Source organism: Petromyzon marinus, chromosome 31, assembly GCF_048934315.1.
Source record: "Petromyzon marinus isolate PM22_M1 ecotype Great Lakes invasive population chromosome 31, UKy_Petmar_22M1.pri1.0, whole genome shotgun sequence".
In the NCBI taxonomy this organism is placed as follows: Eukaryota; Metazoa; Chordata; class Hyperoartia; order Petromyzontiformes; family Petromyzontidae; genus Petromyzon; species Petromyzon marinus.
The window spans coordinates 3,488,294-3,505,886 of record NC_133697.1 but is presented as its reverse complement, the minus strand read 5'-3'; the positions used below and the strand labels follow the sequence as shown (position 1 = coordinate 3,505,886).

Here is a 17,593-nt window from a genome sequence, read left to right as displayed (position 1 = left end):
CCACGTTGGTCGCCGCCCGTGCGCTCCGCTATGGCATCTATTCCCTTTTTAGTCCCCGGCCATTTCGGGCAGGCGCATTCCTCTGCACTGGCAGCTCCACGGAGCAGGCCCCCACCCCACCTTCCCCCTGCCCCTCACCAACCCACCCACCTCCCCACTCCCACCTCTTTCTCCTCTCACTCCTACCCTCTCCTGGGCTCCATCTCCTCTCTCTCTCTCTGCCTTCTAGCACCATCTCCGTATTCCTCTTCCACCATCGCCCGGCTCGCATCCTTCTCCCCCTCGCTCTTGTCTCTCTCTCCCAGCACCATCGCCCCTCTCTCCCTCCCACTGCCCATCCTGACCCCGACCCCCCAACCCCCCCACCCCCCCGCACTCCTGACCCCAGCTGCAGGGGATCTCCGGACACACCGGGGAGGTGACAGCGGCTGAGACAGCTGAGTGCCATCAGGGGGACCCCCTTGACGACACCAGCAGCCATGGGTTCACGCAGCGGGGACCCTCATAGTGGGAGGCGGGACGGGGGGGGTTGGGGGAGATTGACATATGGGATTTGTCTCACGAAAGGGTTCCGTGACACTTACCCCCAAGTCTTGAACAGCAAATCCCCAGCACCACCACCACCCCTGACGGTGACCCCTGAATGTACGGACACCGCATCCTCACGCTGACACCAAACCTCAAAACTATCAGCGCTGAACCCGAGCCACTCGGCTTCGGATTCTTTGTCGTGGCTCGGCTCTGGCTCGGCTCCGGCTCGGCTCTGGCTCAAGTGAGCTGGCTCACAGCCAAGCGCTTAATTTGAGCCAACTCTGAGCGTGGCTCCATCTGTGCTCAGGATTTCGCCGAGCCCGAAGTCCGAGTGGGGCCACGGCTGAGCCGCTCTGCTTCTTCGGCAGCAGCCGAGCGAGCAGAACCCGGCTCTGAGCCCGGAGCACAGCGCGGAATCACAACGCGTGGCCCTCGTGGCGAGCCCACACTTATAACCACCACGCTATGGACACCTAACACTGGGACTTAACCCTGACCATGTCACGATGAACACAGAACCCTAACGCGGTGGCTAGGAGATGTTAACCACCTCGCTTGGTGTACAGGTGGTCGTGGGTTCGATCCCGACCCTGATGCCTGCTGTATATTTGGTCTTCGTATGTTTTCTCTGTGGTCGCGTGGATTTTTATCCGGGTCCTCGGGTTTTTCTCTCCACATTTAGAAACATGTGTTTAGGTATTTGGCTGCTCTACATTTCCACATGAAAAGCCAGCCACTTCGTTGATCTTTCGTTTGTGGCCAGGTCATTTCTGAATAAGAGCTATATAGCTCAGTGGGATTTATCTGGTAAAATAAAAAAAGTGTAATCGTTTAGTTTTTAACCATACTATGAACTGTTAATCCTCATACATAGCCCTCTGATTAGCACACTTGGCTACGTACGGTGGGGAAGAAGTTCAACAAACTTGCAACCCGAGCACTGAACCCGAACATTTAACTCTCACCACAACCCTGTGAAACACTGAACCCTCACAAAGAACCCTACCGCTAAAACCCTACCTCTAAACCCCTACTACTGAACTACCGCTGAACTACCGCTAAACCCTACCTCTAAACCCCTACTGCTGAACTACCGCTAAACCCTACCTCTAAACCCCTACTGCTGAACTACCGCTAAACCCTACCTCTAAACCCCTACTGCTGAACTACCGCTGAATTACCGCTAAACCCTACCTCTAAACCCCTACTGCTGAACTGCTGAACCCTACCGCTAAACCCTACCTCTAAACCCCTACTGCTGAACTACCGCTGAACCCTACTGCTAAACCCTACCTCTAAACCCCTACTGCTGAACTACCGCTGAACCCTACCGCTCAACTTCTACCGCTCAACTCCTACCGCTGAACCCTACCACTGAACCCTACCGCTCAACTCCTATCGCTGAACCCTACCGCTGAACCCTACCGCTGAACCCTACCGCTGAACCCTACCGCTGAACCCTACCGCTGAACCCTACCACTGAACCCTACTGCTCACCTCCTATCGCTGAATCCTACTGCTGAACCCTACCGCTCAACTCCTACCGCTGAACCCTACTGCTGAACCCTACCGCTGAACCCTACCGCTGAACCCTACCGCTGAACCCTACCGCTCAACTCCTACCGCTCAACCCCTACCGCTCAACTCCTACCGCTGAACTACTACCGCTGAACCCTACCGCTCAACTCCTACCGCTGAACCCTACTGCTGAACCCTACCGCTCAACTCCTACCGCTCAACCCCTACCGCTCAACTCCTACCGCTGAACTACTACCGCTCAACTCCTACCGCTGAACCCTACCGCTGAACCCTACCGCTAAACTACTACCGCTCAACCCCTACCACCGAACCCTACCACTAAACCCTACTGCTCAACTCCTACCGCTGAACTCCTACCACTAAACCCTACCACTGAACCCTACCACTCAACTCCTACCGCTGAGAGTGAGTGTGTGTGTGTGTAGAGTGTGTGTGTTGTGAGAGTGTGTGTCGAGTGTAAGTGTGTGTGTTGTGAGAGTGAGTGTGTTGTGAGAGTGTGGTGTGAGTGTGAGTATGTTGTGAGAGTGAATGTGTTGTGAGAGTGAGTGTGTTGTGAGGGTGAGTGTGTTGTGAGGGTGAGTGTGTTGTGAGGGTGAGTGAGTGTTGTGAGAGTGAGTGTGTTGTGAGAGTGAGAGTATTGTGAGAGTGAGGGTGAGTGTGTGTTGAGTGAGGGTGAGTGTGTGTTGAGTGAGGGTGAGTGTGTGTTGAGTGAGGGTGAGTGTGTGTTGAGTGAGGGTGAGTGTGTTGAGTGAGGGTGAGTGTGTGTTGAGTGAGGGTGAGTGTGTGTTGAGAGAGTGTGTGTTGAGTGTGTGTGTTGAGAGTGTGAGTGTGTGTGTGTGTTGAGAGAGTGAGTGTGTGTGTGTTGAGAGAGTGAGTGTGTGTGTGTTGAGAGAGTGAGTGTGTGTGTGTGTAGAGTGAGTGTGTGTGTAGAGTGACTGTGTGTGTGTAGAGTGTGTGTAGAGTGAGTATGTGTAGAGTGAGTGTGTGGTGAGAGTGAGTGTGTTGAGAGTGTGTGGTGAGAGTGAGTGTGTTGAGAGTGTGTGTGTGTAGAGTGAGTTTAGAGTGTGTGTGTGTGTAGAGTGAGTGTGTGTGTTGAGAGAGTGTGTGTGTGTAGAGTGAGTGAGTGTGTGTGTTGAGAGAGTGTGTGTGTGTGTGTAGAGTGAGTGAGTGTGTGTGTTGAGAGAGTGTGTGTGTGTGTATATAGAGTGAGTGTGTGTGTGTGTAGAGTGTGTGTAGAGTGTGTGTGTGTAGAGTGAGTGTGTGTGTGTTGAGAGAGTGTTTATGCCGTGCGCGTGTCCCGCCGTCGCTCTGACATTCCTCCGAGGCCTCTCCAATCTCAGCGTCAATCAGGGACCCACATCCTCCCCTCCCCCCGACACGGGGAGGAGGAGGTGGAGGGTGGGGGGCCCACACTCACTGCCCTGGGCTCCCCGAGGACGGGAGGCTGGGGTTAGTGGGTACGTGTTAGGGGTAGACGTCCGTCCGTAGGGGCTCGAGGTCAGTGTGGGTAGGGGTAGGGGTCGGTGAGGGTAGAGTTTGAGGGTCAGTAGAGTTTAGGGGTCAGTAGAGTTTAGGGGTCGGTGAGGGTAGAGTTTGGGGGTCAGTAGAGTTTCGGGGTCAGTAGAGTTTCGGGGTAGAGGTTTGTGCTTAGTGGTGAGAGAGTAACATTCAGCATTTGTGTTGGTAGTTCACGTTATACTTCGCGGTACGGTCAGTTGTGGGTGTGGGTGTTGGGCTTTGGGGTAAAGGCTTGGGGCTCCGGCTTGCGAGGCTTCAATGACAGATCCGAGTTCAGGGTCACGATTTGTGGTTTGAATTCCGAGGTCAGGGGTCAACAAGAGCGAGCGTTTGGCGATGCCGGCAGTTTGCCGTTACGACTTTTGAGTCGGGGGTGGGGAGGGGGGGGGGTAGGCGTCAGAGACTAATGTCAGGGATTAGGGTTGGTCGGGGTGCTTAGGGGTCAGGAGCAGTGGGTCTCGTGCTGTGGCTGTCACACGTGGGGAGCGGTGGCGCAGTGGTTGGTGCACTGCGCTTCGAAGCCGGGGGCCCTGAGTTCGATGCCCGCTTACGGCCAACAATGGTGACGAATATATCAACCGGTCCTGGGATTCCCGTAGGTCGACTGTGCCTGGAAATGTGTTGCTCCGTGCGGTGTGTATTAAACATCGGCGCCGGGGAGACAAAGGCGGCCGGGGCGTGGGTGTTGACCACCCGCCTCCTCGTGTGCCAGTGGCGACCTTCATAGGTGCGACTCGCTGACAGCTCTTGCCCCAACAGTCTTGTGAAGGCCGTACGGGGAATCTTTGTCTTTGTCACGCGTGCGCGTGGCGATGCGGGATGGTGGTGATCGTGGTGGGGGCATCAGGCGCGTGCATGGGGGAGTTGCGCGTGCACGTGTGCCTAATTGCTTAATGAGCGGTGATGTGGGGAGGAGCCGGGGTGGGTGGGATGAGACCTCCCGTACCCCCCGTGAAGCGCCCGCAGGCCGCATTGCTCTGTTCTTGTGTCACCGTGTGTGAGTGAGTACGTGAGTGTCACTGTGTGTTACTGTGTGTGTGTGAGTGTCACCGTGTGAGTGTCACTGTGTGTGTGAGTGTCACTGTGTGTCACCGTGTGCGAGTGAGTACGTGTCACTGTGTGTGTGAGTGTCACTGTGTGTTACTGTGTGTGTGTGAGTGTCACTGTGTGTGTGTGAGTACGTGAGTGTCACTGTGTGTCACTGTGTGTGTGTGAGTGTCACTGTGTGTCACTGTGTGTGTGAGTGTCACTGTGTGTGTGTGAGTGTCACTGTGTGTGAGTGTCACCGTGTGTGAGTGAGTACGTGAGTGTCACTGTGTGTCACTGTGTGTGTGTGAGTGTCACTGTGTGTGTGAGTGTCACTGTGTGTGTGAGTGAGTACGTGAGTGTCACTGTGTGTTACTGTGTGAGTGTCACCGTGTGAGTGTCACTGTGTGTGTGAGTGTCACTGTGTGTCACCGTGTGCGAGTGAGTACGTGTCACTGTGTGTGTGAGTGTCACTGTGTGTTACTGTGTGTGTGTGAGTGTCACTGTGTGTGTGTGTGAGTGTCACCGTGTGTGAGTGAGTACGTGAGTGTCACTGTGTGTCACTGTGTGTGTGTGAGTGTCACTGTGTGTCACTGTGTGTGAGTGTCACTGTGTGTGTGTGAGTGTCACTGTGTGTGAGTGTCACCGTGTGTGAGTGAGTACGTCAGTGTCACTGTGTGTCACTGTGTGTGTGTGAGTGTCACCGTGTGAGTGTCACTGTGTGTGTGTGAGTGTCACTGTGTGAGTGTCACTGTGTGTGTGTGAGTGTCACTGTGTGAGTGTCACTGTGTGTGTGTGAGTGTCACTGTGTGTCACTGTGTGTGTGTGAGTGTCACTGTGTGTGAGTGACTACGTGAGTGTCACTGTGTGAGTGAGTACGTGAGTGTCACTGTGTGTCACTGTGTGTGTGTGAGTGTCACTGTGTGAGTGTCACTGTGTGTGTGAGTGTCACTGTGTGAGTGTCACTGTGTGTGTGTGAGTGTCACTGTGTGTGTGTGAGTGTCACTGTGTGAGTGTCACTGTGTGTCACTGTGTGTGTGAGTGTCACTGTGTGTGTGAGTGACTACGTGAGTGTCACTGTGCGTGTGAGTGTCACTGTGTGAGTGTCACTGTGTGAGTGACTACGTGAGTGTCACTGTGTGTGAGTGACTACGTGAGTGTCACTGTGTGTGAGTGACTACGTGAGTGTCACTGTGTGTGAGTGACTACGTGAGTGTCACTGTGTGTGAGTGACTACGTGAGTGTCACTGTGTGTGAGTGACTACGTGAGTGTCACTGTGTGTGAGTGACTACGTGAGTGTCACTGTGTGTGAGTGACTACGTGAGTGTCACTGTGTGTGAGTGACTACGTGAGTGTCACTGTGTGTGAGTGACTACGTGAGTGTCACTGTGTGTGAGTGACTACGTGAGTGTCACTGTGTGTGAGTGACTACGTGAGTGTCACTGTGTGTGAGTGACTACGTGAGTGTCACTGTGTGTCACTGTGTGTGAGTGAGTGTCACCGTGTGTGAGTGTCACTGTGTGTGTGAGTGTTACTGTGTGTGAGTGAGTACGTGAGTGTCACTGTGTGTCACTGTGTGTGTGTGAGTGTCACTGTGTGTGTGAGTGTCACTGTGTGTGTGAGTGAGTACGTGTCACTGTGTGTCACTGTGTGTGTGTGAGTGTCACTGTGTGTGTGAGTACGTGAGTGTCACTGTGTGTGAGTGTCACTGTGTCACTGTGTGTGTGAGTGTCACTGTGTGTGTGACTACGTGAGTGTCACTTTGTGTGTGAGTGACCAAGTGAGTGTCACTGTGTGTGTGAGTGTCACTGTGTGTGTGAGTGACTACGTGAGTGTCACTGTGTGTGTGAGTGTCACTGTGTGTGTGAGTGTCACTGTGTGTGTGAGTGACTACGTGAGTGTCACTGTGTGTGTGAGTGTCACTGTGTGTGTGAGTGTCACTGTGTATGTGTCACTGTGTGTGTGAGTGTCACTGTGTGTGTGAGTGACTACGTGAGTGTCACTGTGTGTGTGTGAGTGAGTGTCACTGTGTGTGTGTGAGTGAGTGTCACTGTGTGTGTGTGAGTGAGTGTCACTGTGTGTGTGTGAGTAAGTGTCACTGTGTGAGTGTGTGTGTCACTGTGTCACTGTGTGTGTGAGTAAGTGAGTGTCACTGTGTGTCACTGTGTGTGTGAGTGTCACTGTGTGTGTGAGTGACTACGTGAGTGTCACTGTGCGTGTGAGTGTCACTGTGTGAGTGTCACTGTGTGAGTGACTACGTGAGTGTCACTGTGTGTGTGTGTGTGAGTGTCACTGTGTGTGTGAGTGACTACGTGAGTGTCACTGTGTGTGTGAGTGAGTGTGTGAGCATGTCACTGTGTGCGTGTCACTGTATGTGAGCATGTCACTGTGTGTGTGTGTGAGTGTCACTGTGTGTGCGACTGTGTGAGTGTCACTGTGTGTGTGAGTGTCACTGTGTGTGTGAGTGTCACTGTGTGTGTGAGTGTCACTGTGTGTGTGAGTGTGTGAGTGTCACTGAGTGTGTGAGTGTCACTGTGTGTGTGAGTGAGTGTGTGAGCATGTCACTGTGTGTCACAGTGCGCGTGTGTACACGGTGTAATTAACATGTTACCGCTGCCCCACCAGAGCACCCCCTACACCTGTGTAGCCTCACAGGTGGCAGCTGCCCCGCACCCCCAACACCCCCACCCCGCGTGCTCAGCTGTGCGGGTGGCAGCTGGGGTCCCAACGGTGGGTGTCCAGGGCCCTCAGCTGCCCAGCTCCGTCACACGTGGACGAAGTCCCCCACCTCCCCCGTCGGTCTCCAAGGCCCCTCACCCACCCACTCCTGCCCTGCCGGGAGGTCCCCTCTGCTAAGAGATGTCAGGCAGAGGAAGCCTTATCGCCGAGATAAGTTGACGGGGCCACGTCGCCCGTGCGGCGGTGCGTCTCTCGTGAGGGCGTGGGGATGGATTTTAAGTCGCGTGCCGGCGGCGTCGCGTCTGCACGCGTTCACGCCTCAACGAAATCCCCAGGTTACGTAGTTGGGGAAACCGCCACCTGGCAGTCGTCGCCCCCCTTCTGTAGAACGCTCGGCAGGACCCTCCTGAAAAAGAGTCTCGAGTCTCGTTGAGCCCTTCCTGGGTGAACGAGCGTAACGGTAACGGACGTAACATCGTGTCTTCCCCCTCTCGCTCGGCAGCGACGTTTCGGCCTCGCGGCCACGTAAGAGATGAGAGCCGACTGCTGCCGCGTTTGAGTCGCGTCTCTAAATTGCTCGGGGCCGCTTCCCCCGCGACGACGATGACGACGACGACGACGATGACAACGACGATGACGACGACGCAAGTGGTGCTCACCGGCAACTTGCCTAGGCGGCACTGCCCCAGTAGGGGTTTAACGTTTACCAACGCTTTGCCCCACCACAAGCCGTCTCTCGAATCAACCTGTGTTTGTCCGCTCCCATTCGTCAGCGATGGATAAACGGTTCCAATCCGGCCCAAGCTGCGACTGTCGGCTGAGATTCTACCCCCTGGGGGGGGGGGGGGGGGGGGGGGGGCTTCTGGGAATAACGCCACCACCGAAACGTTGTCCAGGGACACTCCCGTGCCGGCGTAATGGGCAGCAGCATGCTGGACCCACCACGCAGAGAGGGTCTCCGCTCACACGTGGTGGGGTAAAGTGTGGGATGCTCCTGCCTCATCCGCACGCGCTGCACAAACCACGTGGCACCGGCAACCCCATGCGCTGGCACGAGTCCCCGAGCCCAGCCCCGCACTTGAGTTCCCCTCCCTGCTTACTTCCTCCTGCCCCCTCCCTCCTCCTGAGTGGCACCCGCGACGGGGAGGGAGGTAACGGCACGGGGGACGTCTCGTGCGGGGCGCAGGTAAAGCGGACGCCCGAGTGTGCTCCAGGGAAGGCCTCCTCCACCGGCAGTGGTGTGAGCGACCCGTTGCACCTCCGATTAGCACGGTTGGCTACGTACGGTGCGAAAGAAGTTCAGCACACATACACATACGTGCAGGGCTGTGCCTTTACCTTGGACCAGCGTCAAGCCGAGTTTCTCGCACTGCTCGCGTGGTTTGGGGACGACCGCCTGTCCTCCCCGTCGCTCAAAATGCCCGTGTGGCGATGGGCAAACTTAGCGGGACGAGCTGTCCGCGGTAGTTGGAGGGGGGGAGCTGCACAAAATTTGCACGGATTAGTCCACTAAAGCGATGGGCGTCACAGCCTTACTCTCACTTTGCCCCACCGCACGTGTCGTGCCGATCGAGACCTGGAGCAGAATGCCGGATGGACAAATACATAAAAAGTCGCCGATTACCTGTTCATCTCCTGTGCATAGCCCTGAGTCAGTAGAGGAAATTCCACATTCCTATGATGGGGGTGATTCTATCCATTGGACAAACACTTGACTTCCACACAACGTGGTACTTTATTTTATCGACCTCAGAAGGATGATGGGCTGAGTCAACCCTCAAGCAGGATTTTACCTTCCGCTTGCCCTACCCCTGAGCCACCTGGTCCATTGACAATTTCAGGTCACGTTGTTTTGTTTTGCACTCCACATGAGGTTAAAGTTTGAATGTGTCACGCGCCCGCGCCCCTAAGTTTTAGTATGCGTACACTTGAATAATGCTATTTAACAGTTGAGCATGTGTGGTATTGGTGCCGTCATTCCTTTAGCGCAGGGCAATGGTCACGAAGGGAGGAAGGTGCCGCTGTGTTTTGCAGGGACAGGCTGCAGTTACTTGACAGTGGCGAGCGATGTGTCTGCCGTGTAATCCAAATTGGGTAATCGCAGTCCGATTTTTCGAATTTGGCAAATTTGTATTGTGATGCCGACGGCACCCAGCGGCCTTCTCATTTCGTCCACTGTGAAGTGGACGACGGCTCGTGGGAATTTAAAGGTTAACGCACACCGCAGTATTAACCAGGGCCGCATGCCGGAGCTGAACCGCGAACCTCTGCACACTGGGTCACGCCCCCAACCCCGTGGCCGTGACCTTTAAACGAGGTCGTGCTCCGGGGTTGCACTCTGGGTGTGGAGCCTGTCTGCTTCAGCGCGGAGAGAGCTCCGGAGAGAGTGGGAGAGAGCGTGGGCCATGACGTGTGCGTCCGTGCTGCCGCTGCAGGAGTCTCTGAAGCCCACGCTCTTCACCATCACCAACTTCCCGGGTTCCTCGCCCGGGCCGCACCACTTCTCCAGCCCCAGCTACTCCCCACCCTCCTCCTCCGCAGGCCCCCCAACCAGCATGGCGGGCGGCCACATGGTGGGCGGCGGACATTCCTGCAAGACGGCCCAGGGGGGCCACATGCAAACGCACGGCAACGTGTCCTCGTTCACCCTCATGTCAGGTGAGGAGGTCGCTCCGCACCCACCCTGCCACCCAGCGCTGACAACAACGCGGCCCCCAACGCGGCCCCCAACTCGGCCCCCAACGCGGCCCCCAACGCGGCCCCCAACGCGGCCCCCAACTCGGCCCCCAAGGCGGCCCCCAAGGCGGCCCCCAACGCGGCCCCCAACTCGGCCCCCAACGCGGCCCCCAACGCGGCCCCCAACTCGGCCCCCAAGGCGGCCCCCAAGGCGGCCCCCAAGGCGGCCCCCAAGGCGGCCCCCAAGGCGGCCCCCAAGGCGGCCCCCAACGCGGCCCCCAACGCGGCCCCCAACGCGGCCCCCAACGCGGCCCCCAACGTGGCCCCCAACGCGGCCCCCAACGTAGTCCTCCGTGTCTCTGTCTCTGCATGTCTCTGTGTCTCGGTGTCTCTCCGTATCTCCATGCACCCCTGTGTCTCCGTGTGTCTGCGGCTGCAGGAAACTCGCATGCGGGCGGCGCCCCACCCGGGGGTCACACGCAGACGCAGCAGATGCAGGGACACTCCCTCTCAGGTGGGATCACTCAAACCCCCCCTCACCCCACACCCCCCACCCGGCACGTGCCATGCTTCACCTAGGCCCAGGCTTTCATTCGTCGAGCTGAAATGGTCGAGGTGAGATGGTGGTGTGAGCGGACGGCTGCGGACGAGCAGGCGGACGGGTCCAGGTGGGCGAGCGGGCGGATAGGTGCAGGGGCAGAGTGCAACTTTGGCGACCCGTGACGTCGATTCCTGCATCCGGGTGGTTCCGTAGAGGATGTCCCTGCAGGACGTTGGCGACGCATAGTGGCGAATGTTCTGGGTGTCCCCCTAGGCTGATTCGACCTTAAATGAGTAGCTGGTGCAGTGTGTGAACATCAGCGTTGGGGAGACAATGGCGTCCAGGCGTGGTGATGGCCACCCACCCTATCGTGCACCGCCCTTGCCTTTATAGGTGATGCTCGCTAACAGCTCTTGCCCCAACAGTGTTAAGGCTATACGGGGGATCTTTGTCCCAGATACCCTTCAGCCCAGTCAAGTGCAGTCGACTCGGTAGGAAAACTAGGCGGGGTGCAGGGTCTGCCGCGATGGGAGGATTCACTTTGCCGATGCTCCAAGAAAACGGTGGCCGCTGCTCATTGAGGAAGAGCGGTGTTGGCATCAGGTCGGGGTCGTGACTGAGTGAATGGAAGTGAGCAAGGTCAGTGGGTGTGAGCGAACGACCTCCCGGTCTCTCCACAATTGGGCCCACGGGTAGCCTGCGCCGCGGTGATGCCGTGCGTGCCGTGCCTGCCCAGGTGGGGTCGCCGTCTCGCAGCTGCTGCCCTCCACTGCCCACGGCCACGTGGCGTTGCCCCAGGGAGCGCAGCTGGTGGCGGCGTCAGAGGGCAGCGGCTGCCAATCGCTGGGCGGCAACGTGGCAGGTACGGGGGGGTGGGTGGTGGGGGGCTTACGGGGCAGTGGCCGTTCTCCCAGGTGTGACGGGGCGCCCGCCTGCCCGCCCACCCCCCCAGTCGAACCGCTTCCACGGCCAAGGGCCATTGGACGTTAGCAAACGACCTCGACTGCCCACTCGGCTGCGCCACGACCGCTCTTCGTCAATGGGCAGTCGGCGTTAACTTAGGCAATTGGCGAAGTGAGGCCGTCCGGCTGTGGAGAAGTTAGCGTTGATCGACTGTGGTTGTGAGTGGGGTGTGACGCTGGTGGCGGTGCTGGCGGTTGTTGTTGTTGTTGTTCTTGGCGGTTGTTGTTGTTGTTCTTGGCGGTTGTTGTTGTTGTTGTTGTTCTTGGCGCGCTTCACGTGCCTCTTCCCGTGCGGGTGCAGTGCCCATCCCGGCCACGCTGGTGTCATCCAGCATGCCGGTGTCAGTGGCGGGGCACGTCATGTACCAGGCGCCGCACGGCATCATGTACGCGAGCTCCCCCTCGCTGGGCGGCGACGGCACCAGCCTCAGCGGGGGCCTCGCCGTGCACCTCAACGCCTTCCACGGGGGCCCGGCCTCCATGCAGCTCCACCACGGCCCTGGGCCCACGCCCGAGCAGGGTGGGTCCCCATGCCCGCGGGCCCCCGGTCTGCCCGCTCGACGCGTGGGCCGAGAGGAGGCGACGACCAATCGATTGCGGACGACTTCCGTTGGATCGCGGTCCCGGCTGGGTTTAGAGGACCGACCGCGCATTCAGAGTTGTGTCGCTGCGGGAAAATTTTAGTGAGGGCCGGGGCTTGATTTCATGGGCCTCTTGTCCGGGTTGGTGAACGAAAAAAATAGGTCTGAACCTGGCACACCACATCCAGTATACCTGTCGCGATGACAGGCGCTACTGCCAGTCATATGCCACCTACTCCAGTCTACCAGCAACCTGGAACATATTCCATGCCTCGGATTAGCACGGTTGGCTACGTACGGTGCAAAAGAAGTTTAGCATTCATATTCAATGAAACGTGTGTATGCGCAGGGAGTGTCTGGGGAGTGGTAGTGTCGCGGTTTGTGTGCTACTCTATGAACTCGGTGACCAAAGTTCGTAGAGTTCGAGTCCCACTCATGGCCAACATCAGTGACAATTATTTTAACTGGTCCTAGGCCTCCCCTAGGTCGACTCAGCCTCGAATAAGTACCCGATCTTTGTGTGGTGCTGGCCACCCACCCCCATGTGTGCTGTGATGGCCTTTAAAGGTGATTACTTACAGCACTTCCCAAAAGTCTGTTAAAGCTATAGGGGAGATCCTTTGTCTTTGGTGTGTGTGTGTGAGAGACTTGTATGCGTGTGAGACTTGTATGCGTGTGGTTGTGTGTGTTCAGGTGGCCTCCAGCAGCTGATGTTCGCTGGTCCCAGCGGCCCTGTGCACATCCCTATGCAGCTCCAGCAGGTTGGGACTGCAATCCAGTGCTGTACTGTACTTCTATGCTCCATCTATTCTCACCACCTTCGCCAACCCCCACTGACGAGCACGGTCGCTTGAAACCCCCGTGACCCACAACGGCATGGGGAGGCCCTCGCTCATCCTGTGGTGGATTAACAGAAGTGGCCGAACGTGCGTATGTCAGGCACCGCTGCATGCTCACGTGGACGTGCAGTGTTTGTGCTGCTCTTACCACGCGAAGGCCATTGCGGAGGCGCTACGTTCAAACTCTACAGAGCAATCCCATCGTAAATAACCTACAGAATTCATCCACGCTGTGTTCAACCGACGGCACTGCTGATCACCTCACTTCTCTCTCTCTTTCCCACGCACTGTTCCACTTTGGAATGCCCTCCCTCATCCCACCGCCATCATCTCTTTTTCCAAGCTATTCTAATAATAATAACCTTGCTCAAGTCAAGGAACGAGTTGGCAGTTATCTCTTGCTAAATTAATAGTGCTGTGTGTTGCCGGCCACTTCATTTCTGGGCCTGTGCCGTTTGCAGCGACGGAAGAAAAGTAACTGGCTATAAGGTGCGGCGTCCGGAGTCGATTAGCAGGAGCGGCTAACTCCTGGGGTGCGCATGCGTGCGTGCGTCTGTCATCCCGGGCAGATGGCCGTGATCGGACCGACGATGAGCAGCGAGTCTCTGACGGAGCTGCACGTGGCTCGCGTGACGGAACACAAGCCCGCCGCCAATGGCAACTGAGCCCCCTGCCTCCTTGCCCAATCGCTCACACAACTCGCCGCCCCGACCTCCATTGACTGTGGACTGTGGCCTCCTCGCGCGCTGAAGAGGGTGGAGCTGAGCGGAGCAACACCGCGGCCCATGGGGCTCCGCGAGAGTTGGGCGGCTGGCCCAACCAGACCTTCTTTCCGTGCCATTTCACTGTATATATGTACATTGTGTTTTATTATTATTAATGCACCAAAGAATAATATATTTCCTATTTTTTGAAATGTAATGCAATACTTTGCGTTTGCGGGTGCTGAGCAGCAGCACTGAAGACACGCTGTGGCCTTGTTTGTAACATACACTGAAAACTCCACTATTTTATAAGCGTTTTTATGCAATTATTTACTGTAGCTTCCGACATTGAGAAAAGGGAGCCCGCAGAGCTTGCGTGAGGAGGTCTCGCCTTGAGGCCCCGCAGGCCCCGCAGGCCCCGCAGGCCCCGCAGGCCAGACCTCCTCCGCAGGAGCCGCACTTTACTGGGCTCCCGCTGCCTTGTCAATGTACCTCGACACGTGGTCTCACTGCCTTAAGGAACCTGTACGTGTGGTCCGTAGCTGCCTTGTTGTTGATGTGTGTGGATCCTTGCTGACTTGTCGAGTCTCCACTTCGGGGGGGGGGGGGCTCTCACTGCTGCCTTACCAGTATTCTCCAGGGGAGGCTCTGCTGTATTTATGGACCTCAGCCATAGAGGCTTTTGTTGGCATGTGCTGAGGGGTTTTCACATGAATATCTTCCGTTGGGTGATAAGTTGTCCATGCTTGATGGGTCTCTACGTGGAGGTCTTCCTTGTTGAATGGGTCTCCATGTGAAAGCTCTCCCTGGTTGATGAACCCTCACACGGATGTTCATGGGTCTCCATGTGAAAGCTCTCTCTGGTTGATGAACCCTCGCACGGATGTGCATGGGTCTCCATGTGAAAGCTCTCCCTGGTTGATGAACCCTCACACGGATGTGCATGGGTCTCCATGTGAAAGCTCTCCCTGGTTGATGAACCCTCACATGGATGTTCATGGGTCTTCATGTGAAAGCTCTCCCTGGTTGATGAACCCTCACACGGATGTTAATGGGTCTTCATGTGAAAGCTCTCCCAGGTTGATGAACCCTCGCATGGATGTTCATGGGTCTATGTGAAAGCTCTCCCTGGTTGATGAACCCTCGCACGGATGTTCATGGGTCTTCATGTGAAAGCTCTCCCTGGTTGATGAACCCTCACACGGATGTTCATGGATCTCAATGTGAAAGCTCTCCCTGGTTGATGAACCCTCACACGGATGTTAATGGGTCTTCATGTGAAAGCTCTCCCAGGTTGATGAACCCTCGCATGGATGTTCATGGGTCTATGTGAAAGCTCTCCCTAGTTGATTAACCCTCGCACGGATGTTCATGGGTCTATGTGAAAGCTCTCCCTGGTTGATGAACCCTCACACGAATGTTCATGGGTCTTCATGTGAAAGCTCTCCCTGGTTGATGAACCCTCGCACGGATGTTCATGGGTCTTCATGTGAAAGCTCTCCCTGGTTGATGAACCCTCGCACGGATGTTCATGGGTCTTCATGTGAAAGCTCTCCCTGGTTGAACCCTTGCACGGATGTTCATGGATCTCGATGTGTGAAGCTCTCCCTGGTTGATGAACCCTCACACGGATGTTCATGGGTCTTCATGTGAAAGCTCTCCCTGGTTGATGAACCCTCGCACGGATGTTCATGGGTCTCGATGTGTGAAGCTCTCCCTGGTTGATGAACCCTAACACGGATGTTCATGGGTCTTCATGTGAAAGCTGTCCCTGGTTGATGAACCCTCGCACGGATGTTCATGGGTCTCGATGTTTGAAGCTCTCTTGGTTGATGGAACCTCACAAGAATCTCCATGGGTCTCCATTCGAAAGCTTTCACGTTTGATGGGTCTCTCCGGGTGAAGGTTCTCCCTGGTTGATGGGCCTCCATGTGGAGGCTCGCACAGCCTGTGAAGGCCGGGCCAACGTGGACCGCTGACCCCACGACTCTTGTGTTAGTGCCCGTGCCCGGTGGCTGAATTTCAAACACTGTACATGTCACTGTACACTACTGTAAATAAATTCGTTCTGCACAAATCGCGTGGCCTTGGTGTCCCTTGAGATGGGTTGGGGTCGTGGTTGTCATCCCCACACAGCGCCTTGACCATCACAGTGCCATGACCATTCCTGATAGAAGTTAATATCTGACCGTGGAATACACCTAGGTTTACTAGGCCTGAAATGAGAACCTGGGTAATGAGGTGACCAGGCGAGAAGCCAGTACCAGAACCAACATATTCGAGACACGTTTGCCTCCATAGGAAGATGAATAAGCAGTGTCCCTTACCCAAATCTGTCCCTCGACGTAACGGTTCAACAAAATAACTGGACTGGTTTTGACATTCGGTGTCGCATCAGCACGGTCAGGCTTTGCTCGAATCTATGCTGGGAATTGCCACCTGTACGAGTCATAGTTCAATACAAAACTAAACAGTACATAGACATTACTGGTGTCGTGGGGAATATGTGACAAAATAAATAAGCAGACCATTCGCATCCTTCCCATGTCTTTCTCTCCACATTAAAAATACGAGTACATTTTCTTTTTTTTTACACATCCCATGGATCTGTTTAAACATTCGGCGTCTCGTCTTAATGGGTGCTCTCCAGCCAATCCCGTGCGCCAAGGCCGGACCGAGGGAGGCGAGACGGTGCCTGGATGTGCGTGTCACGGCGCCGTTACTCGGCCAAACATCCGTGGAGAGATGCAGGCAAAGCCGATGAGTCAGATGCCTTCTATGACCTGTCACAGGTGCTGGCTAAAGTGGCCCCTCGGGATAGTCATCTTGTTGGGTGACTTCAATGCCCGAGTTGGTCATGATGCTGGCACCTGGTCTGGAGTGATTGGAGGGCATGGGCCAGATCAGCTCAATAACAACGGTAGGAGGCTGCTAGATTTTTGTGCAGCCCATGGGCTTGTAATTACCAACACGTTGTTCCGGCATCGGCGCATCCACACAACATCATGGATGCATGCCGGGTCCAAGCAAGAACATCTGCTGGACTACATTGTAACGAACCAGTGGATGCGAGCCCATGTCCTTGACACCAGGACCTACCGTGGATCTGATCTGCCCTCTGACCATCGACAAGTCATCTGTAAGATGCACCTGCCATTGTTGGGTATACACCCAGGACCCTATTCCAACCTAAAGTGGCCTGGTCTCAGTTATCTGATGAAAGTTGCAAGCGAGAATTACATCATCGCGTGCGGCTGGGGTTGGCATCGTCCCCCACTCCTCCTGATGTCGAGGGTAAAAGGGCGAGGTTTAGGATTGTGACTCATGCAGCTGCAATGGCTGCTTTGGGCACGCGGTCCAGACCTCCCCAGAGACCCTGGCTGACAGAGGAGGTGTTCAGGATGGTTGAGAAAAAGCGACAGGCCCACTGTCATCGGCTACAGAATCCCACGTCAGAGAATGAGGAGGCTTACCGCAGCCTTCGCTCGGAGGTTCGGAGAACCGTGCGGCGCTGCAAGGATGGGTGGTGGTCGCGGGTTGCTGAGGAGATGGAGTCTGCCTCAGTGGCCCACGATCACAAATCTCTATTTAACTCCATCAAAAAAGTAACCTGCAGCGCCACACCTATTTCCATCATTAGGGGAAAAAACGGTTTGCAGATTTGCTGAGCATTTCTGTGAGGTCCTGGGGGAGGGGAAATCCCTCAGCCAGGAAAACATCGTGGCACAAAGTGGGGATGACCCTGCTGAGTTTGCAGTGCCTCAAATATTGGAAGAAGTCACCCCCTGTGAGTGGCTGGCTGAGGTGCCACCTGTTGAGGACGTACTGAGGGCGATCCGGAGTCTGAGACCAGGAAAGGCACCAGGTAGAGATGATCTGCCAAGCGAAATGCTGAGGGAGGGTGGCGTTTGTGCACAGACTGCCCTATATGACATCTTAACAACAGTCTGGACCACTGGACAGGTTCAGCAGGATTGGAAGGATGCCCTGGTGGTC

At 55.9% G+C, this 17,593-nt stretch overlaps 1 protein-coding gene across 3 annotated transcripts in view; it reads left to right on the top strand.

Annotated features, from left to right (window-relative positions):
* Positions 1-15,674, top strand: part of LOC116947666 (serum response factor-like) — a 29,162-nt gene extending 13,488 nt beyond the window's left edge. For 2 of the 3 annotated variants that reach the window (XM_032963659.2, XM_032963660.2), the window contains exons 3-8: positions 9,730-9,952; positions 10,410-10,484; positions 11,248-11,373; positions 11,775-11,993; positions 12,748-12,815; positions 13,463-15,674. In XM_032963659.2, coding sequence (XP_032819550.2) covers positions 9,730-9,952; positions 10,410-10,484; positions 11,248-11,373; positions 11,775-11,993; positions 12,748-12,815; positions 13,463-13,558 — 807 coding nt within the window. In that variant the 3' untranslated portion in view covers positions 13,559-15,674. The remainder of the gene's footprint in view (positions 1-9,729; positions 9,953-10,409; positions 10,485-11,247; positions 11,374-11,774; positions 11,994-12,747; positions 12,816-13,462) is intronic. The other variant, XM_032963661.2, reaches the window with a different exon arrangement.
* The last annotated feature ends 1,919 nt before the right edge of the window (positions 15,675-17,593 follow it).